This window comes from Primulina tabacum, chromosome 18 (assembly GCF_025594145.1).
Source record: "Primulina tabacum isolate GXHZ01 chromosome 18, ASM2559414v2, whole genome shotgun sequence".
Taxonomy (NCBI): domain Eukaryota; kingdom Viridiplantae; phylum Streptophyta; class Magnoliopsida; order Lamiales; family Gesneriaceae; genus Primulina; species Primulina tabacum.
Genome location: NC_134567.1, coordinates 10219297 through 10243655, shown reverse-complemented (window position 1 = coordinate 10243655; position 24359 = coordinate 10219297). Strand labels below are relative to the sequence as shown.

The 24359-nt window shown below is 37.7% G+C and overlaps 1 protein-coding gene across 1 annotated transcript; it reads right to left on the bottom strand.

The window, feature by feature from the left end:
• Positions 1-9367: 9367 nt before the first annotated feature.
• LOC142532287 (uncharacterized) lies at positions 9368-10687 on the bottom strand. The gene is made up of 3 exons (XM_075638608.1): positions 10526-10687; positions 10327-10472; positions 9368-9734 (listed from the first exon to the last, which is right to left on the bottom strand). Exons 1-3 carry the CDS (start codon positions 10685-10687, stop codon positions 9368-9370), a joined length of 675 nt encoding a protein of 224 aa, XP_075494723.1.
• Between the last annotated feature and the right edge of the window lie 13672 nt (positions 10688-24359).

Here is a 24359-nt window from a genome sequence, read left to right as displayed (position 1 = left end):
CAATCAAGAAAGGCTTACAATCGAGGTACAAAGTGTCGAAGGGTTCGTGATGCATTGGAGTAAGTTTGGGAGTCATAGGAACATTATTGAAGTGTTAAATGATGTGGAGTCCAGAAGCTTCGGCGCCTGAGCGGCCAAATCTTACCGCCCGAGCGCCAAACTTACTGTCCAAGAAGAAAATTTCTGGAACACCTTGCGCTCGAGCGGTCAAATCTTATCGCCCGAGCTCCAAATGTCCAGAACCCTTGGCGCTCGAGCGGTAAGATCCTAATGTTCGAGCGCGGCCTTCTGCGAGAAAAATCTTTGTTTCCTTGATTAGAGTCCTACTTATTTTGGCAACAAGATATTGATATCTTTTGAATATATAAACATATTTTTTGGACGAATTTTTGAACACAATTAAGATTATTCATTGACAGAATACATTGTTCTTGAGTTTTCTCTCAAACAATTAAAGCTTTTGCTTTGTTCAAAATCAAACTTATCAAAATTTATACTTTGTGGCGTTTGTCGATCGTTCTTACGCGGATTGTCAAAGACGAGTTCTTTGAAGGTTCGTTCGTGTGTCGATTGTTTTCTTTTGATTATTTGTTGCTAAGCTTTTCATAATTTAGAGGTGAATATCATGCAATACTTGATTCAAGAGGTCAGGACAACACAACACGAATCCTTTTAATGTTATTGAATTTAGGGAGCGGTTCGATTAATCGTGTTTGCTTTTCGTTCGTACAAGGATTCATATCGGCCCAAGCGCCACACTTATTGTTCAAGATGAAGGATTTCTAGAATGCCCCGTGCCCGACTGGCAAAATATTACCGTCCGAGAGCAAAAGGCTTGAATACTCGGTGCTTGAGCGGTCAAATCCTACCGCACGAACGCTCCCAAGCTGTGAGAAAATCCTAGTATCCTTGTTAAGAATCCTAATTAGTTTTATAACTAGATTTGATATCTTTTTGAGTATTTAAACATATTTGGACGAAATTTTTAATTCCCAGTTTGATTGGTGAGGCCAATTCCTCGCATCTTAATTTATTGCTCCACCTTTATGGGCATTTGCACTATCCCGTCTAGATCCAAGTAGTGACTAAGCTCGAGCCACTTGGTCTTGAATATCCCTGTTCAAACCACAAAAGAAACGTGTTGTCTTCGCCTCACTATCCTTCTCTATATTTGCCTTAATCAAGACTACTCCCAACTCTTTATAGTAGTCCTCGACACACTTTACTCCTTGTCTCAAAGTTTATAGCCACTTAAACATCTCCCTATAGTGGTGATTGGCACAAACCTCTTACTAATGACCCTTTTCATCTCATCCCAAGTCTCAATGAGTCTATCATAATACCTCCTCCTAGTGGTCACTAGTTTATCCCACCAAATGAGAGCGTGGTCTAGAAATTCAACAACCACCAACCAAAGCTTATTTTGTTCAGAGTATTGGTGACAATCAAATACAAACTCTATGATATGAATCCTTGTACGAAGGAAAAGTAAACACGATTAATTGGAATCGCGCCCTCAATTCAATAATGTATTGCGTGATATTCACCTCTAAACTATGAAAAGCTTAGCAACAAATAATCACAAGAAAAAAATAGACACTCAAACGAACCTTCAAAGAACTCGCTTTTGACAATCCGCGTAAGAACGATCGACAAACGCCACAAAGCATAAACTTTGATAAGTTTGATTTTTGATATAAAACAAGAAGCTTTTCGTTGTTGTTTGAGAGAAAACTCAAGAGCAAGGTTAATTCAATCAATAATAATCTAAAAGTGTGCCAAATTTTGTGTATATGTTGTTTACATACTCAAAGATATCAAATATAATTACCAAAATAATTAAAACTCTAAACTAAAGATTTCCTCGCAGCAAGGCGGCGCGCGGGCGGTAGGATTTGAACTCTCGATCGCCAGGTCTTCTGGACTTTTGGAGCTCGGGCGGTAAGATCTTACCGCTCGAGCGCAGGGCATTCTAGAAGTCTTCCTTGGACAGTAAATGTGGTGCTCGGGCAGTAAGATTTAGCCGATTGCACACCTCTGCTTTTGGACTCCTCATCATTTGTCCCTTGAATAATGTTCCAATGACTCTCAAACTTACTCCCATGCACCACGAACCCTTTGGCACTTTGCACCTTGCTTGTAAGCCCTTCTTGATTGCTCATAAATCCGTGTAATGCTTCCTTGAAGCTTTTCAGTTGTCCCCTCGTGATTGGTCCCTTCGGCAACTGTAAAGGATCTCATGCCTTCCTTGGAGCTTGGCCTACCATGATCGCATCATCCTCCCCTTCTTGAAAATGATTTTTCCTCAAATCTTGTTCATCACCTACATCAAACAACAAAAGATCACTAACATTAAAAGTATAACTCACGTTATACTCACCTGGTAGATTGAGTTTGTAGGCATTGTCATTGATCCTTTCAAGGACTTGGTCTATCACCCCTAGGTAGCAGCTTCAAACGTCTCTTCTCGAGGAGCCTTTCCTTCCGCAAGTGTAGCCAAACCCAATCACCCTTCTCAAATACCACCTTTTTCTTCCCCTTGTTGGCTTGCTTGGAATATTGTTCATTTTTCTTCTCAATGTTTGCTTTGGCCTTTTCATGCAAACCCCTAACAAATTCAGCCTTCTTTTAGTCATCTATGTTTAACCTTTCCCTCACAAGTAAAGACATCAAATCCAACGGAGTCAAAGGATTAAAACCATGCAAAATTTCAAATGGCGAATAATTTGTAGTAGAATGCACACTAAGATTATAAGCAAACTCAACAAATGGTAAACATTTTTCTCAATTCTTTAAGTTCTTTTTAAGAATAGAACCAAAAGTGTTCCTAAAGTTATGTTAACAACTTAAGTTTGTCCATCCGTTTGAGAATGACACGCAGCAGAAAACAATAGTTTTGTGCAAAGTTTAGACCACAAAGTTTTTCCAAAAGTAACTCAAAAATTTAACATCACGATCAAACACGATAGTCCTAGGCATACTATGCAACCTAACGACTTCTCTAAAGAACAAATCCGCAGTGTTAGATGCATCATCAGTTAATGTAAAGCAATAAAATGTTCCATTTTAGAGAATCTATCAAAAACAAAAAATATTGAATCTCTCCCCTTCTTAGTCCTAGGCAATCCCAAAACAAAATCCATAAATATGTCAATCCAAGGCTCACTAGGAACAGGAAGCGGATTATACAATCCATGCGGTTGTGTCCTAGACTTAGCTTGCCTACAAGTTATGCACTTATCACACACTCGTTCAACATCACACTTCATATGTGGCCAATAGAAATGTTCATGTAAAGCATTCAAAGTTTTTGCCACACCAAAGTGTCCCATCAAACCACCCCTATGTGCCTCCCTAACAAGTAATTTACGAATGGATGATTTAAGGATGCACAACCTATCTTCTCTAAATCAGAAACCATTATGCAAATAGAATTTGTCATGTGGACCATGCGAACATGTTTCAAACACATGCTCAGCCACTACGTTTTCCTTACCTTGCGTACATGTTTCAAACATATAACTCCTTGACATGCTCGAACCCCAAAATTTTGGATTCCAAAGTAGAGAATAGTATGTACCTTCGTGATAACACGTCAGCCACTACGTTTTCCTTACCTTGCTTATATTTGATCATGTGGGGGAATATCTCCACAAATGCCACCCACTTGGCAAGTCTCTTGTTCAACTTTTGTTGCCCCTTAAGATGCTTTAAGGATTCATAATCCGTATGAATCACAAATTCCTTAGGCCTTAAGTAGTGTTGCCACATTTCAAGAGTCCTCACAAGCGCGTAGAACCCTTGTCATACGTCGGGTAGTTCAGTGCTACTTCATTGAACTTCTCACTAAGGTACGCAACCGGTTGTCCTCCTTGCATAAAAACTCCAACAATACCTACACTTGAAGCATCACATTCAATTTCAGAAGTATTACCAAAGTCAAGCAAAACAAGTAAAGGAGCATTAATTAATTTTTGCTTAATAATATTAAAGGACTTCTTTTGCTCCTCGCCCCAATGGAATGGAACGTTTTCTTTATCACCGCCATCATCGGTGCTGCCAGTGTGCTAAAATCCTTTACAACTCTCCTATAAAAGCTTGAAGGGCCATGAAAGCACCGGACTTGACCAACATAGTAGGTGTTGGCCAATCTTGAATAGCACTTACCTTGTCTTCATCCACTTGTATCCCCTGTGAGCTTACCACAAATCCAAGAAAGACAAGTTTGCTTGTACAAAAATCACATTTCTTTAAGTTAGCATATAAATTTTCAGCACTTAGTGTGATTATCACAAGTCTCAAGTGATTAACACTGTAACACCCTTCTTCTATACTTGTAATCAAAATAGGGTTTGATGATATCTTTTATTATGAAATAATTCAAATAATAGTATCAATTTGATGGTTTATAAAAAGGCTGGCATGATGTCCCCACATTTTGGAAAAGCCAAAACTAGAGCAACAATATCGATGCATATATATAAGCATATTTTCATATACAAACATACCCCGTATCTTTATACATATAATCATAAACGTCGTTTCAAACCATGACATAAAATTTATCGTAATACATATGCAGAAGCTATAAAATAAGATGTCCAAGTTCTTGTGGAGGTAGGGTGTACACTCGTGACTAAAATGCATAATTAGTGCGGAAGATTTTAAATATAATTTTTAGAAAAAGGTGTAATTTTAAAAAAATTTAGGCAGCATCTCCCCGCAATTAGGACATGCCACCTGCCTCAAGCAACACATAAAACACATGCAAAAGATTTTCATATACATCGGATACCAGTTAATATAGTATCTACACATTCAAATACCAAAACACGATTTTCAATGTTTCTCAAAATAACCAAAAGCTTAACACATCAAAAATAGCATGCAATCGAAATCTCCAAAGTTTGGCATATGCTCTTCTCTCGCCTCGACAACTCAGGGATGATCAGTTCTTCTTACCTGTGCCTGCATCACACGAACATAACTGGAATGAGTATAAAACTCGGCAAATGGAATCAATACTAACAATATACATATATATCATTTTATTGTAAAACATAAAATGTAGCCTCAATTTCATTTTGTTGATATATTATCCTCCCCATTTCATAAACATCGAAATATCATTTAATATCATCCGTCAAGAATCATAATACAACAATACATAGGGATGATATTCATTTTCATTGATTAACTGAAAAATTTATAGTTTTTATAAGATAGTTCATTCATGGCTAACCCTCTTCGTAAAAATAAATCTTATAGGAAGGACATGTACCTCTGCATAAAATACATCTTATAAGAAAGCACATGTTTTCATCATTATTTGGCCAATTACATTGCGGATTTAGAATTGCCAGAGGCAACACCGATACTATCACTATTAATTCAACCATTCAATGATATAAAACTTCATTCAAGCATTTTATCGAACACATTAAAGGCATCATTTAAAGTTTAACTCCTTCCATTCAAAAATGCATATAATTGCACTACCATATACACATATTTACATATATATATCATGAATAGAAATTTAAAGGAGTTAACGTCATAAAATCATCAAAACACATACATGTAGGATCATGTGATGCATTTAAGAAAATGATTCCACTTACAACACTTGGAGCAATTGGTTTCCTAAACCTTGATGATGATCCTACAACAATAAACCCAATAACTAACCATCAACACCCAAATAATAACCTTAAATGATCATTTAATCCAATACATCAATCACAACAATCATCTCCCAACTTCACCATCTATCAATAACTCAAGAACGCGAAGAAAAACCACTTACCTTTGCTCCTTTCACTAAAAAGGTGAAGTTTCAACTCCGGATTGAAGATTAATTTCTTGATTTAATGAGAGGATAAGAAGATGATGAATAACCCTAGCCTTAACTCTGTAGAGCCCAAAAATCAGTACACGTAAAACCCATGCATTTATTTAAATTGTTATAATTATTTATTTAAGTTTATTTAGATTTTAGCGATGCATGATCTATGAATTTGAAATATTTTAAATTATTTATGTTTATGTGATGCACGTTATAATGTTTTCATGAGTTTAATGTTTCAAGTGATTATTCGATGCGAGATCAAGGAAATGAGATCGACGGTGATTTGGGCGATTTGTAAAATGTGGCATTTTATTCCAAGTCAAGAAAGTTTTATTTTTAAATGATTTATTTTGTTTTTAGCATTTTTAAAGCCTAATTTAACTATTAGGTGATTTTACGATTTTTAAACTTTTAAGGATTTATCATTTGTGCACTTTATTCCAAATTAGAGGATTTTATTAAAGTTAGAAGTGGTTAACATTTAATTATATTGTTAATTATTAATTAAGAAATTTTATACCCTTAATTATATTAAAACACAAACACATACATTTTCACACACACACACCCCTACACGACACACACACACATTTTTCCTTGGCTTCCATTTCATTTGCTTGAGAGAAAAACTAGGGTTCTTAGTGCTTTCAGCAGCAGCCACTTTCCCTTGTCAAAGTTATGTAGATTCACGTTGGTTTCTTCAAGAAAATCATGCCTCTTTTCGTCCCGATCGACCCTCCCATCCTTCCCGCTTCGGTATCGTTGTTTCAAGAGTTTTAAAGATCAAGACATGTATATTCTTTCGTTTTTGCATCAATCTCGTCATAGTTTGTGTTTTGTTGTTTATTATGTATAAAAATTCATGTATGTTATGTAAGAGTTTGAGCAAAATTGGTTGGATTGAATTTGAAACGATTTTAGATCTCAAAACCGGATATTACAGTTATTTCGAGTACTGTGAATTTTTAGTCGACTTTTTGTAAAAAAAATTCAACATATAAAACGTAGTACTTTTTGATATCTTCGATTTGACAGTAAATTCGTAATTTTTGGACAAAAAACGAGTGAGTTATGATCGTTTTTGTGGTACTACACAAACTGTGATTTTATGAAAACATGTTTTTGATGTGTTCTTGAGAATTGTTTGTTGCAGGCTTTGTTGAGAATTATCGGTTGTTCCTTGCTGCGTAGGTGGTGTCATGTGGTGTGATCAGTCGTGTTTCGATTTGATTCGGTATGGGTTTGGTGACATTCGAAGGCATAGGGAAGGGAATGGGTAGAAGATGGCTTTTTGGGGTTGAAATCGCGCAGGACTAGGCCACAGCGTTGCACCAGCGGCACCGCAGCGTTGTAGATTCGCACTAGGCAGCAACGCAGCGCTACAGAGTAGCGCCTAGGCGTTGCAGCGCTGCACTGCAGTGCCTAGGCGCTGGTTCTGGGTTTTTCGGGCTTCGAATTTAGGTGCTATTGTTTCCTTTGGGTACTATTACGTCATTATGTCCTAGCATACTAAAAGTTAGTTTAGATGTTACGAAGTTTGATTGGGGAACGTTGGACTATGGTTTAAGCGAGGTCTGTGTCTTCCATTACTTGGGACATTTCTTACTCTATGTCAAGATTATTCGGGGTTCGAGTCATGGGTTAGTATATTGATTGAACGAGGTCAAGTCCCGAGTGTTTTAGAACGTCATAAGTCAATTGTTACTTCGGGTGGTAAGCACGACTATTATGTCTAAGTTATGGGAATTAAGTGCTTGAAATCATGTTAGTATGTGCAGCAGTGACCCCAAACAAGATCCAACGAATCCCTCAACGCCATGTAAGTATGTTCGACGTGCAAAAGAAATTTTTTTATGTTTTGAGGTAAGCTAAATGTCTTGTGACCAATTATGAACTGGTTTGGAGGTTGGTGAACGTGGCTGGAGACCTCTCCACGCCGGTAAAGCATGATTGGGTTTAGATTAGGATTGGAAAGTGGTAAAGCATGACCAGGGACCAATCCACCTGGTAAAGGATGACTGGGGATCTCATGTATGTGGTAGTGGACATCCCTGCCAGTCCAGTACTGTGGTTTAGTCTGATCAGGCGCATTTATGTATGGGTCACTTGCTTTGAAACATATCTCTAAACCAAATGATGATGTTTATGTATGTCCAAGTATGTATGATGCAACCATGTTTATGAAAAGTTTTACGATATGTTGGCACGTCTACGTTTACCCAAGCACGTTCAAGTTTCAGTATGTACGCTCTACTTTAAAATGCATGTGGTTTTATTATATATTACTTGTTACTTCAATTTTATACAGGTTGAGTCTTTAGACTCACTAGACTTGATCGATGCAGGTGAGTATGAGTATGAGGAGACAAGGGGTAGAGACCAATGAGCCGGCTCGGTCTGTGCAGGAGGATAAACTCGAGGAGCGCCTATGATTTTAAGAACTTTAGGCATGCTTTAAAAACTCTGATTTCCATGATATTGTTTATGATGTTTAAACGATTACCTTTTTGCAAACTTTGTTTGTAATTGTTTTACTTCAAATATTTTTAGATGAGAAATTTATCTTGATCGTAATTTGAAAGATTATTATTTATTTAATAAAATTTATATTTTTTGTAAATTTTAAATAGTTTAAAAGTTCGGTACGTTACGAAATCGATAGAGAAGAGAAAGGAAGAGAAGGAAAATGAGGAAATAATGAGTCTCCTTCGATTTTATGCCTAAAAATACCCAAAACACATTTTTACACTGTGCTGGATGCTCGGGTAGTCACATTTTACCGCCCTGGCGTGGACATTATTGTCCAAAACAAAAAATCCAGAACGATCCGCGCTCGGGCGGTCAAATCTTACCGCTCGGGTGCGCTCTGCGCACAGCTACAATAAAGATCGCTTCCAAAACGCCTCTTCCCTTCATAATTAAAAAAGTGGTAAACATGAAAGATGTTGCTCTATGTATTGTCTTGTATCTCCATTGGTTTCATGTCATGGAAGGTCTGAGTAAAATTTTATGTGCATTTTCCCAACATGTGTCATTGTAGAAACGAAGAAACGCATGATACGCTTTGGGCCACTTTTGGCTCGTTTTCGCTAATGATTTGAACAAAACTCAGGGCATGAAAGTTATAGCCTTATATTGTATCTTTCTAATGGAAGTAGCCTCAAATCGTTTAGATCAATATACTAATCACTAAGCCAAAAACCACAACTACTGCCACAGTTTTCATTCCGTTATTGCATTTCCATTACCTATTTGAATCAAGATCAACTTTCTATCTACCCATCCATTCTCTATTCATTCTATATCATTCATTACCATTCATATCAAAACTTGAAGCCATAAACCATCACCATTACATCATATATCCCAAACGATCATCATAATAAACCATAAAAGGAATAATGAACATACTTAATCATAATCATTACCTTACATCATATGCATACGAATGTATGGGCGTTACAATTCCCCCTTCCTTAAGAAATTTCGTCCCCAAAATTGCCATTATCGTGCGAATAACTAAGGATATGGATGCTTCATTTCCTCCTCTGGCTCCCACGTTGCTTTTTCAACCAACTGATTACGCCAAAGAATCTGGATAATGTCGATCTCCTTATTCCTCAGTATTTTAACCTTGCGATCTAAAATCTGTATCGATACTTCTTTATCAGTCAAGTTCGGCATCAGATCCAACGGTTCATGTTTGAAAATATGGGAAGGGTTCGAGATGTATCTCCTGAGCATTGAGACGTGAAATACATTGTGGACTCTATCCAAGTCCGGAGGTAATGCTAGACGATATGCTCTTTCTCCAATCTGTCCAGAATTTAAAATGGGCCGATAAATCTTGGGCTCAGCTTTCCTTTCCTTCCAAATCTCATAATGCCTTTGAGAGGAGCAATTTTGAAAAATACGTGATCTCTAACTTCAAACTCCAAAAGCCTTCTTCGGATATCGCATAAATTTTCTGTCTAGATTGGGTCGTCTTCATTCTGTCCTGGATTAAAGCAATCACATCAGCTATCTGTTGGACCAATTCTGGTCCTAACATATTTGTTTCACCGACTACATCGCAGTTCAACAGTAACCTACATTTCATGTCGTACAATGCCTTGTATGGTGCCATGCCAATCGTCGCCTAATAACTATTGTTATACGTAAATTCCACAAGTGGCAATTTAGAATCCCAGCTACCAGGAAAATCAATCGTGCAAGCTCGTAGCATATTTTCAAGAATCTGAATCACCCTCTCTGACTGCCCATGACTCTGAGGATGATATGTTGTGCTAAAAGTCAATCTGGTGCCCAAGGCTCTGTGCAAGCTCTTCCAAAATTCAGAAATAAACCTTGGGTCACGATCAGATACAATTGACACAGGGATACCATGAAGTCTCACAATCTCAGCTACATAGACTTCAGCATACTGGTTCATTGTAAATGTCGTCTTGACCGGAAGAAAATGAGCCGACTTAGTTAACCTGTCAACAATCACCCAGATGGAGTTGTAACCCTTTGGTGTTCTTGGAAGTCCCGTTACAAAGTCCATGGTGATGTGTTTCCACTTCCACTGAGGTATTGTGAGAGATTGCAAAGTTCCTGCAGGTCTTTGATTCTCAATCTTTACCTGCTGACATGATAGACATTCAGATATAAACTTTGCAATATCACTTTTCATACCTGGCCACAGAATCGACATCGAAGATCCTGGTACATTTTGGTTGTACCTGGATGTATCGAGTATGGCGCGGTATGAGCTTCTATCAAAACATCCCGGCGAATATCATTACCACTGGGAACACATATCCGACCTCTCAACGTTAACCAATCATCAGTGTTCATCGTAAACTATGTATTTCCTTTATCATCGGCTTTGTATCGCAATTCCATCAACTGATTTTCATTAGGCTTCTCCCGTCGTATCCAATCTGTCAACGTAGGTCGAATAACCAAAGATGAAAGTCTAGCGATGTTCCCTTACACTACTATAGATATCTTGCTCCTCTGAATATCCAATAACAACGGCTTCTGAATCAATGAGCTCAAAGAAGAAACTGACTTGCGGCTCAAAGCATCTGCAACGACGTTTGCTTTACCTAGCTTATGGTCACATCATAATCTTTAACAATTTCTAACTACCTCCTCTGCCACATATTGAGTTCCTTCTGTGAGAATAAATATTTCAAGATCTTGTGGTCTATGAAAACTTCACATTTCTCGCCATAAAGATAATGCCTCCATATTTTCAATACGAAGGCCACAGCCGCCAATTCAAGATCGTGGGTGGGATAATTCTTCTCATAGTCTTTCAATTGACGAGAAGCATAAGCGATTACTTTCCCACACTGAATCAGTATAGCTCCAAGTCCCATCTTTGATGCATCAGTGTATAAAATAAAATCTTCAGTTCTGCACGGAAGTGCTAGGATAGGGCTGATGTCAACAGGTCTTTCAACACTTGAAATCCGTGTTGGCATTCGTTTGTCAACTCAAACTTCACCGCTTTCCTCGTCAGATTGGTTAACGGCAACGATATTTTGGATAAATTTTCAATAAAACGTCGATAATAACCTGAAAAACCAAGAAAACTACGGACCTCGGAGACTATCGTAGGAATAGGCCATTGTTTAATCGCTTCAATCTTCATGGGATCCACTGCAATGCCGTCTCTCGAAACGATATGGCCCAGAAATTATACTTGCTATAACCAGAATTCACACTTTTTCAACTTTTCGTAAAACTATTTTTCCCTCAATAACTGCAATACAGTTCTGAGATGCTCGGCATGAAGTTCCTGAGTCTTGGAATAAATCAAGATATCGTCAATGAAAACGAAAACGAAGCTATCTAGATATTGCTTAAAGACCCGGTTCATTAGATCCATGAAGACCGAGGGAGCGTTCGTCAACCCAAATGACATGACTAAGAACTCATAATGGCCAAATGATACGATTCTTCAATCATGAAAAGCAAACGCACTCAAAAATAAAGTCACACCCTCGATTTGATGAAAAAGAACGTTGGGTTGTCTCGATCTTTTGAAACAAGCAACGGTTTTGTGATATTCACCTCTAAGCGATAGAAACTTAGCAACAAATATTCACGATAGAAACAATCGAATTTCAGACGAAAATTCAAAGAACTCATCTTTGACAATTCGTGCGAAAACAATTGACAAACGCCACAAAGATGAAATCTTTGATAAGTTAGATTTTTAAGAACAAAGCAAAAGCCTTGAAAATTTGAGAGAAAACTCAAAATATTTTATAAAACTCTGAATTAATTTTGTTCATAGTGTTTTACAACGATAATATAACAAAAACAAAGCAATGATTTGAAAACTAGGTTTGCGATAAAAAAATCTGTGTTGCGGTGCGCGTAGGTGCGCATGAACTCACGCGGTTGCGCGCATCATTCTGTCTCGGCAGGTAGCTTGCGCGCGGTGACGCCTGTTTCGGCGCTGGCGCGCGCATGGGCGAGCAGCTGTGCCACTTTACGCGCTGGTCGCGTGCGCTGTTCTGTTGGTGTGCATGCGGCTGCGCGTTTTGTTGCGCGGGTACGCGCCAACTGCTGTCTTCTTGATCATTTGGCACTTGAATGACATTCCAAAGACTTCCAATATTGTTGCCATGTTCTCCAAACTTCTCTAATTTGAACATCCCATTTGTAGACTCTTCTTGATAGCATTCCATGAGCCCTTGAAGTGCTTCTTTAAACTTCTTACTACGTCCCCTCGTTATAGGTCGTTCAGGCAACTGCAGTGAATCCCATGCCTTCTTTGGGGCTCGATCAACCACGTTCGAATCATCCTACCCTTCTTGAAAAGGATTTGTCCTCAAATCTTGATCATCTCCTACATCAAACAACGAAAGATCACTAACATTAAAAGTGGAACTGACGTTGTACTAACCTGGTAAGTCTAATTTGTAGGCATTGTCGTTGATCCTTTCAAGCACTTGAAATGTTCCATCACCCTTAGGTAGGAGCTTCGAACGCCTGTTCTTTGGAAATCTTTCCTTCCTTAAGTGCAACCACACCCAATCTCCCTTTTCTAACACCAATTTCTTCTTCCCCTTGTTTGCTTGCTTCATGTATTGTAAGTTCTTCTCGATGTTGGCCTTGACCTTCTCATGCACTCTTAACAAATTCAGCCTTCCTCTTGCCATCCTTGTACAACCTTTCACTCATAGGCAAAGACATCAAATCCAAAGGAGTTAAAGGGTTAAAAACATAAACAATCTCAAATAGTGAATATTTTGTAGTAGAATGCATATTACGATTATAAGAAAACTCAATAAATGACAAGAATTCTTCCCAAATTTTCAACTTCTTTTTTAGTATAGCACGCAAAAGTGTTCCTAAAGTTGTATTAATAATTTCAGTTTGTCCATCCGTTTGAGGATGACACGTAGTAGAAAAGAACAATTTTGTGTCAAGTTTAGCCCACAACATCTTCCAAAAGATACTCATAAATTTAACATCAGGATCAGACACGATAGTCCTAGGCATACCATGCAACCTAATGACTTCTCTAAAGAACAAGTCCGTAATGTTAGATGGATCATCAGTTTTATGACAAGCAATAAAATGTTTCATCTTAGAAAATCTATCAACAACAACAAATATTGAATCCCTCCCCTTCTTAGTCCTAGGAAGCCCAAAACAAAATCCATAGAAATATCAAACCAAGGTTCACTAGGGACGGGAAGTGGTGTATACAATCCACGTGGTTGTGTTCTAGACTTAGCTTGTCTACTTGCTATGCACTTTTCATAAACACGCTCAAAATCACGTTTCATATGTGGCCAATGGAAATGTTCATGCAAACAACTCAAAGTTTTAGCCACACCAAAGTACCCCATCAAACCACCCCATGTGCCTCCCAAACAAGTAATTCACAAATTGATGACTTAGGAACGCACAATCTAACTTCTCTAAATAAGAAACCATTATGCAAATAAAAATTTTCATGTGGACCATGCATACATGTTTCAATACTTCCTTAAAATCCTCATCCATCGCATACAACTCTTTCACATGCTCAAACACCAAAATTTTTGACTCCAAGGTAGAGATCAGTACGTACCTCCGTGATAGTGCATCGACCACTACATTTTCCTTACCTTGTTTGTACTTGATTATGTAGGGGAATCTCCATGAACACCACCCACATTGGCATGCCGCTTGTTTAGCTTCTATTTCCCCTTAAGATGCTTTAGAGATTCATGATCCGTATGAATCGCAAACTCCTTAGGCCTCAAATAGACTTGCCACATCTCTAGAGTCCTTATAAGCGCGTACAACTCCTTGCCATACGTGGAATAGTTCAATGCGGCTCCATTTAGCTTCTCACTAAAGTATGCCAGCGGCCGTCCTCCTTGCATCAAAACTCCGCCAATACCTACATCTGAAGCATCATATTCAATTTCAAAAGTATTAGCAAAATCATGAAAAACAAGTAAATGAGCATTAATTAACTTTTCATAATAATACTAAAAGACTTCTCTTATTCCTCGCCCCAATGGAATGGAACGTTCTTCTTTATCACCGCCGTCATCGGCGCTGCCAATGTGCTAAATCATTAACAAACCTCCTATAGAAGCTTGCAAGACCATGAAAGCTTCGAAGTTGACCAATAGTAGTAGGCATTGGCCAATCTCGAATAGAACTTACCATGTCTTCATGAACTCGTATGCACTGTGAGCTTACCACAAAACCAAGGAAAACAAGTTTGCTAGTACAAAAATCAAATTTCTTTAAATTACCATACAAACCTTCATCTCGCAATGTGATTAGTACAAGTTTCAAGTGTTCAACATGCTCTTCTAAATTGTTGCTATACACTAGGATATCATCAAAATAAACCATAACAAACTTTCTTATGTGTGCACGCAAAACATGGTTCATTAGCCTCATAAAGGTGCTAGGAACGTTAGTTAAGCCAAAGGGCATTACCATCCACTCATACAACCCATACTTGGTTTTAAAAGCAGTTTTCAACTCATCACCTTTGTAATGCCCGAGATTTAATTGCTGTAATCAGACGTTGATTAATTGACAGAATTGAGGTTATAGGAACCCAAATGAAGAAGCAAGGCATTGTTACATTATAAGCCAAGAGTTTGGACCGAACATCTCATGCCCGAGCGGTAGAAAAGAACTGCCCGAGCGCCAATTTTACTTCTTGGACAGAATGTTTGGCGCCCGAGCGGTAGAATATTACCGCTCGAGCGCTAGGAGATGATCGGCTGAGTATCTCGACAGAAACTTCCGCGCCCGAGCGGTAAATATTAACCGCCCGAGCGCCGCCTGGAAATGGTTAAGAATAAGACACGTATCTTAGCATGCAACGTGGATATATATATAGATATAACAAGTTTCAATTTCATCAGAACGTTGGAAAAGGAATCGAGAAGCTCCGAGAAATATCCTTACGCCTTTTATCGTGTAGATTTGTGATTTACGAAAGATCCGCCCGTCTGATTTTTAATCCGACTTCAGTACTGTATTTCTATCAACAAGAGCTTCAACTGGACGTAAGTTTTATTACGTTTTGATACGATTTGAAATTATGACATTGCCAGAATCAAATATCATTGATATATAGTGTTCTTGACATAGTAGACATCGTATAATTGAAATCGGATCGAAGAACAGACTGATTATGCAATTGTTATGAATTTTCAGAGTTGATTTGATTGTGATTAGACCGATGTGATATCAGAATTATGTTGTTATCGATTATGAAGTGTTGTAATTGATATCTGATTTATACTGAATCGCTGGGTATAGTGATATTATTCAGACTTGGATCAGATGAGTTGTTGATTCGTATATACTGATATTGTATTGTCGGTATTGCGAGATTGTACTGATTTGAGATTATAATCCGTTACTATTGAAGATTATGATTGTAGTAATATCGATTATGAGTTGTGATATTATATCTGTGATGTTGAGATTGACAGGGTTATCAAGATTGTATTGTTAAGCCGTCGAAACCTCAGTAGATTGATATTGATCAGATTTACGATTGACTGGGATTGTATTGTTGTACTGTATATCGATTGGCATTGATCAGATAGTATGTTGATTTGAGTATTGATCAGAACAGGTTCTGAATTGAGTTACATATTGATATTGTGTCTGTTCGGTATTGTTATTACCATATTGAGAATGGACAGAGTTGAATTCAGGACTTCGTCTTCGTCAGAGCGAGAAGATAAAGGTATAAATTAATGTTGAGTTGGGATTGCACAACTCGAGTGAGGTTTGACTCGAGTTTCCCTAAATCACATACTTTATTTTATTGCATTGATATTTGCAATGATTTGACTTGATATGCTTGTGCTATTGATTATAGATAGCAGGTATTAGACGAGTGATCTTGTGACAGAAGTACCTGAAAGTGGCGGGATCGCCACGGGCACATTGCACGATGTCACAAGATAGGATATTGATGAAAATGCCAAAGTCTGTGACGGTTAGGTCAAGACACCGGATGTTTGGTTATATCGAGTAAATAGAATCGGAATTTCTTCTATTACGGAATTCGATATAGGAACACCACATTTGGTTATATCAAGTAAATAGAATCGGAAATTTTTCTATTACGGAATTCGATATAGGAACACCACATCTGGAAACCGGGATCCCTAGACTAGGATCGAGTCTAGTCTAAGTCTGAAAGTCACCGATTGTGATTTAATGATTAATGTTGCTTTTTATTCATAGATTGATATGGATTTATGTTCCTGATTATGATACATGTTTAGAATATGATTGGTTATTGATATGATACATGTTTCGAATTATGATGCATGCTCTGAATATTTGATTTATGTTTCTGTATTTGATATAGGTTATGAATGTCGGTTATATGCTTTTATATGGTTTATATGATCGCATGTATACATGATTTATACTGAGAATGTAATTCTCACCGGAGTTATCCGGCTGTTGTCTTGTTTGTATGTCTGCATGGCAACAGGTGGGATAGGATCAGGGTTAAGAAGAGAATGAGGCTGGACTAGATAGCGTGGAGATCCGGGCTTCGAAGCAACTTAGGATTCAGCACTGATATATAGTTGAACCTAGTTGAATTCTTGTAGATAATAAAAGATTTATATGTTTATGTTTAGTATGTAATCTGAATTGAATTACATTACGTTTTCGCTTTGTATTTTAAAAAAAAAATTTAGACCCTGTTTATTATATAATTGTTTGAATTATTCCTAAAGACGATTAAGGAATGAATTAGCATCCGGGTTCCCACAACCTTCCCTCATTCTAGTTTGGTGATAGCCACTCTTCAAATGAATCTTGTTGAAAATACATGCACCATGCAGCTCTTCTAACATATCAGGTAATCTAGGTATGGGATGCCTATATTTAATGGTTATGTTATTGATTGGTCTACAATCTACACACATTTGCCATGAGCCATCTTTCTTAGGGACTAATAAGAAAGGTACAGCACAAGGAGACATGGACTCACACACAAAACCATATCTAACAACTCACTTACCTGTCGTTGAAGTTTCTTAGTCTCCTCCGGATTGCTTCTATAAGTTGAACGATTTGGCAATGCACTTCCAGGAACAAAATCAATTTGGTGCTCAATCCCCCTCAATGGTGGTATTCCTTGAGCTAGCTCCTCCGGAGATATATCATCAAACTCCTGCAAAAGTGAAACAACAATGCTCGGAAGCGATCCGACTATATCACTTGTGTTAAGGAAAATCTCCTTGTAAAGCATCAACACAAGTGGTTCACGTATGTGTATCAATTGCTTCAACTCACTTTTTTGGGCCACATACGTTTTTTTCTTGGCCTCTTTCCTCTCATTTTCTTTCCTCTATTTTTTTCTCTCTATGGTCATCTCGCTCTTTTGATCACTCATTTTTTCGACAATATCTTTTTCTTTTTTGTCTAAGGACACCTCACTTTTGTTTTCACTCTTTCTTTCGGTCTCATCTCTTTTTTACTTCTCTCGTTGGTCCTCCATTATTTTCTTCGGGGACAAAGAAAGTAAAACAATGGGTTCCTTCTTGAGAACAAAAGAATACCTATTCTTAAACCCATCATGTGTCACTCGCATATCATACTGCCACGTTCTACCCAACAAAATATGACAAGCATGCATTGGCACAATATCACACAATACCTCATCAATATACTTTCCAATTGAAAATGAAACTAAAACCTGCTTATTTACTTTCACTTTAGCACAGTCATTCAACCACTGTAGCCTATATGGTTGAGGATGTTTTGAGGTAGGCAAGCTCAACTTTTCCACCATCTCACAACTAGCCACATTGGTACAACTCCCTCCATCTATAATAAGGTTGTACTCCTTGTCATTGACAAAACATCTAGTATGGAACAATTTTTTCCTTTGGTTAGTCTTCCCTTCCTTGACTTGGGCACTCATGATGCGCCTAGTATCTAATGCCTCACCTACAACTACCCCATATCCCTCATCAGAATCCTCTAACACAGGCATCTCATCTTCATCCTCTCCATCATCTCCCTCACTATGAGATTCATACTTCCCATAGGTATTCAACACCATCACCCTTTTATTGGGACATTGAATAGCAATATGGCCAACTCCATGACACCTAAAACATTTGATATCTCTAGAACGATTAAGAGGAGTTTCATATTTACCTTGCACTACTTGTTTAGGCGTCTCTTGCTTAGTTTCAAGTTTTGGTTTGGCCACCACTTTTCCATCTTCACGTTTGCCAACGTTGGAACTCCAAGTGGTTGATGCATTCCCCATTTGAGTGGTGCGGCCAACTCCTCCACTTGAGTTGTTGCTCCACCTTTATCACCATTTGCACCATCTCATCTATGTCCAAGTAGTGTCTAAGCTCCACTTGGTCCTCAATTTCCCTAGTCAAACCACATAGAAAACGAGCCATAGTAGCCTCACGATCCTCCTCAATATTTGCCCTAATCGTGACTACTTCCAATTCCTTACCACCCTCATAGTACCTACCCTGTAAAGCTTCTCATCTTCCTCTCCCAATTCCTCTATCACCCTTATTCCTACCCCAAGTCTCATTTTGGCTCTCATAGTCGCCTCCCATATCCATCTCATCCTCATATTCGCCTCTATCCATATTTTTATTAGATCTACTACCACTAGCACTACCCTCCATCCTATCCAACTTCTCATGCAAAGGCTCCAGCTCGGCCCTCATCATCCTAGAAAAATGGCCGAACTACGCCTCCATTTGAAACTGAGACAGACCTTGGTTCGTGTCATCTCCTACCTCTTCCAATTTTCTTTCGGACATTGTACCTGCAAGAAACGTTAGTAGAAATAAAATAAAATATTCCTCTCCCAAATTCTCACGGTCGCTCCAAAGAAATACGCTCGTCTCTCCTCTCTATATTTTTTTTCCTCATTGCAAATACTCACCGGTCACTCCAAAGAAATAACTCTCGCACTCAAGTGTTTTCGCTCGAATTTGATAGTTCTCTCTAAGATGTGCTCAATCTTTGTACTTGTATATCAAATCAATCAGACTGAAACGTCTGCCCTTTTTATTGCTTAAAAATTACTAGAAATTTTTTTTTATATAAACACTCAATTTTCGGCCATACACATAAACCTCATGAAAATATTTTTATAAAATATTTTACCCTTTAAAATAAAACATCATCCAACTAGCATTTTAAAAATCAAGTGAAATAGTCATAAAAATGAAATCGTTGCATGTTTTACCAAACCTAAAAAGCAATAAATTTGAAAAGTATAGCCCATACTAAACCTCTCAAAAATCTCTCAAATCATAAACAAATAGTCTTAAAATCTTTAGCATAAATCATAAGTCATAATCGTAAATGCGGAAAATTAGAAGCGCTGGTCCTAGGATTGTGTGAACCTTCAGTCCAGTCAAATCACTCGTCAAGACCTCCCTCAAACTCACCTGCATCCATCACACCTAGCGAGTCTAAAGACTCAACACACCATCATCTTTATAGCAAGTAATACGTAATACAGTCAACATATAACAGTGAAAAATATTTGTACTTAAAATATTGTTTTCATGAAGATGCATAAACTTCAAACAGGAAAATTTTCGTAAACCTTTTATGATGCATGAACTTTAAATAGAAACATTTTCAAAATGATGCATCAACTTTAAGCATAAACATTTTCATGATATGCATCACATAAACCATAAGCTTTTCCTTTTTTTCCTCAACATGACATGACATAAAACATTTTTCATGATCATAAACATTTTTCCTTTTCCTTTGTTGAATTCAGATCGTTAATTGTGACTTTCCTCAAACCTCAAAAGTCGATGGATCCATCTACATGAAACCGCAGTACTGGGCGGCGGGGGACACCAGCAACAGTCTCACCGGTCAACTGGGCCCTGGCCTATCCTCATCGAATAGAAATACGATCGTCGGAGCTCCCTCTGGGGCCTTCTCCCATGAATGGGCTCCCTCTGGGGCCTTCTCCCATCACGATATTCCCATTCTTACCTCAAACATCATATCCTCATATCCTCATATTCGTAATAATAGAAACATGACGGTATCTCCAATATTAGTGAATTACTCACAATCACTTCACTTCCTTCAACATTTTACATTCTCATCACTTTATAAAATCGTGCATAACATATATTTTTATTTTTGAAACCAAGCATGCAATATGTCTTTTAAGTGTCAACCTTAAATCATAAAAATACCATAGACATTTAAAAAGCATAATATAATCATGAACATTTCATAAACATTTAAAATGACATTTTAACCTCAAAACATGTTAAATAACATTTTTACATATTAAATCATAACCATCTAAAATTCCTTAAACATTTAAAATATCATTTTATCATATAAAATCTCATAAATATTTAAAATATCCTTTTAACATAAAAATTCCACAAACATCCATAAAAATAATCATATTAGCACATAAAACAGCATTCAGGGCACTGCCATGACGTTCACTAATTTCCAAGGTGCAAAAAGACCGTTTTACCCCTAGATTTAAAATCCTCGACTTTGACTTTCTCTTTAATTCATTGACTCTAACATGTCCCAAATAATTATTTAAGCTTAAATTAAAATTGCCATAATTTTATTTAGCTTAAAACTAGGCTTTTTAAATTAATCCTTTATTAATCGTTTTGACGGTGTTTTAATCCCGAAAAATCCAAAACTTTAATATAAAATTCCTAAATTCAAAATTTAGTCTTTTAATATTATTTTAGCCCTTATGAACCCCGACTCAACCCCCCGTGATCCGTTTTTCAGTTTTTCTTAGTTAAAGGACCTAACTTGACACCTAAACTTCGACACCGAGCCAACTTTCGATTTTCACGAGTTACCCCCGAACCATGTTGATCCAAAACTTGACCAACATCCTAAAGTACCCTACTTGACCTTAATTCATTTAGAAACCAAGCCAAAACCCAAAAACGTGAGCCCCTCACTAATCCCCTAAGCTGGCTGAGAGTTTCATGATACATGGACTCTACGATTTACGTCCCAACCCCTTACCAGCGAGCCCAGCCCTTGAACCAACCACCCGTGCAACCTCCTAGGACTCTAGTGCAACACCTTAACACGGCCCTTGAACCACAGACCGAGCCGTGAACCCCCGGAAGCAGCGCAAACCCTGCGCCCCCTCCTGGACAGATTCTCGGGTGGGAGTCTGCTGCCAAGGACTCCTCCAAAGCCCCTTAGGTCGAGCCCTAGCCTTGCTAGGACCCTCCCTACGACTGAACCATCCCCTGACCAAGCCATGGCCCCAAGCCGTGACTCCCCAGCCTTCACAAGAAGGAACCCGATCGCCCCTACTCCATGACAGCAACTTTCGGTTTCTGTTATTGGCTAGCCCCCTTTTTTTCTTCGACTTTGGTGGTGTTTAGGGTGAGTGTGTGTGACTCTATATCATGTATAAACATCACCTGTGCATTACCTATGACCATGGCAGCCCCTTACCAAACAATACACAAGTTATTGGATTCAAAAATCATGTTTCCTCATGTGTACATGCCATATACTGAAAATTCTGAAAGATATTTCATGTTCTTCATGCATGCAATAATTCAAACAATAATATGATATGATGGATAAGAAAAGGAGATGTATGGCGTGCCTTTGCGTTTTATACGCACGAATTCACGTTGACGATGAAGAACGGATCGAAACCTTGGCTTGTATCCCTTTGAATCTTCGAAAACCCTTCTACCTTGAGTTGTGTATGTGTGTATCGTGTATGGGGGTGGTGGGGGGAGTTTTTCAGAATATGTGGGGTGTGTGGCCATGACTTATGTTGCAAGTTGTAGGGTTTTAAGATTTTAAATACATTAAATACACTAATTAAAATACTAACTAGGCTTTAGGCCTATTAAGCCTTTAAATTAAGCCCATTAGTCTTAATTAGGATTTAATAAAATAATAACAATGTTTTTGTTTAAATAAATTTGTGAATTTATTAGCCGGGTTGCCAAAAAGCTCGTATTTTAGTTGAAAAACCAATACCGATAAAGTTTACGTCCCGACGTATAAAATCACCTCAAAACCCCTTATTTTCAAAAATAAGAAAAAACAACAATCATATTTTAAAAAATTAAAAACAATTATTTAATAAAAACATTTTCTATTTTTCAGCCATCGGTCTCCGTTCCTCGATCGCAACTTGAATATCCCTAAAAATGCAATTTTATGCATGATGATAATTATAAAATCATATTTAACATGTAAGCATGTATGTCACATAATCAAATAGCAATTAAAATCAGTTAATTACTCATTTTCCATTATTTCTTAGATTTGCATGCAGTTGGATTATGTCGTCTTAATTTTGGACTTTACACAGACTCAGCTTATGGACACTCGCAACTATCTCACTTAGACTGTGCAAAGCCAAGAAAATTGAATTTTTTTTTATTATGAGAGACACTTGAATATGGCTCCCACGAGAGAAAAGAACAAAATAACAAAACCAAAAAATGGCAATTTTCGGAAATTTTTTTTTTTTGCACTAGGAATGTTCTGCAGGAAAATTTTACGAAAAAAATCATAGAATTTTGAAAACAAACACAGATAACACGAAAACTAAGAATAATAGGATAACATAGATCTGAAAACAAAACGAAAGATTAAAAAGATCTGAAAATTACAACGACAAACTTACTTGAATCAAAGGGAACCAGAAGCTCTGATACCAAATTATACGATTCTTCAATCACGAAAAGCAAACGCACTCAAAAATAGAGTCACGCTCTCGATTCGATGAACAAAGAATGTTGGGTTGTCCCGATCTTTTGAAACAAGCAATGGTTTTGTGATATTCACCTCTAAGCGATGGAAACTTAGCATCAATTATTCACGATAGAAACAATCGAATTTGAGACGAACCTTCAAAGAACTCGTCTTTGACAATCCGTGCGAAAACAATTGACAAACGCCAGAAAGATGAAATCTTTGATAAGTTTGATTTTTAAGAACAAAGCAAAAGCCTTGAAAATTTGAGAGAAAACTAAAAATATTTTCATGAAACTCTGAATTATTTTTGTTCTTAGTGTTTTACAATGATAATATAACCAAAACAAAGCAAGAATTCGAAAACTAGGTTTGAGATAAAAAATCTGTGTTGCAGCGCGCAGAGGTGCGCATGAACTCGCGCGGCTGCGCGCATTTTTCTGTATCAGCCCGTACCTCGCGCGCGGTGGCGCCTGTTTCGGCGCTGGCGTACACATGGGCATGCAGCTGCACCACTTTACACGCGGTCGCGTTCGCTGTTCTGTTGGTGTGCACGCGGCTGCTCGTTTTGTTGTGCTGGTGCGCACTAGATGTTGTCTTCTTGATCATTTGGCACTTGAATGACATTCCAAATACTTCCAATATTGTTGTCATGTTCTCCAAGCTTCTCTAATTTAAACATCCCAATTGTAGACTCTTCTCGGTAGCATTCCATGAGCCCTTGAAGTTCTTCTTTAAACTACTTACTACGTCCCCTCGTTATAAGTCCTTCGGGGAACTCCAGTGAATCACATGCCTTCTTTGGGGCTCGATCAACCAAGTTTGCATCACCATACCTGGTTCTGAATGAAGTTTTAGTGTCGAGGCCCGTATCTCGTACTTGTAAATTTGCGGAAATATTTAAAATTTTTCTTTAAAAGTAAATAACTTGCCTCATTCATAAAATAAACGGATAAAAGTTTTAATGTTAAAATAGCAGCGGAAGTAAATACTGTTTCAAAATCACAACTTAAAATATTTCTTCGTGATAAAATGAGTTTGAGCATAAAATGATAAATAAACTGAAGCATGAGGTCCTCGGGTTCCTACTACTGCCGACCCAAGCTAGTTCACTAGTCCCCGCCCTCAGTCTCGACCTCATCAGTAACTACCACAATCAAGTCTATTGAGTCTAAAGACTCAGCATGCATATATCGTGAATAACAAGTAAAATATATCATAAAATTTCACGTGACATAAAAATATCGTATCGTAAAGCGTAACGTGA

Coding starts and splice junctions, on each gene's coding strand:
- LOC142532287 (XM_075638608.1), bottom strand. CDS start 10,687: ATGAACACTGATGATTGGTTAACGTTGAGAGGTCGGATATGTGTTCCC. Junction 10,473..10,525: donor GATGTCGATTCTGTGGCCAG/GTATGAAAAGTG, acceptor TCATGTCAGCAG/GTAAAGATTGAGAATCAAAG. Junction 9,735..10,326: donor ATCTGGGTGATTGTTGACAG/GTTAACTAAGTC, acceptor CTCCTCTCAAAG/GCATTATGAGATTTGGAAGG.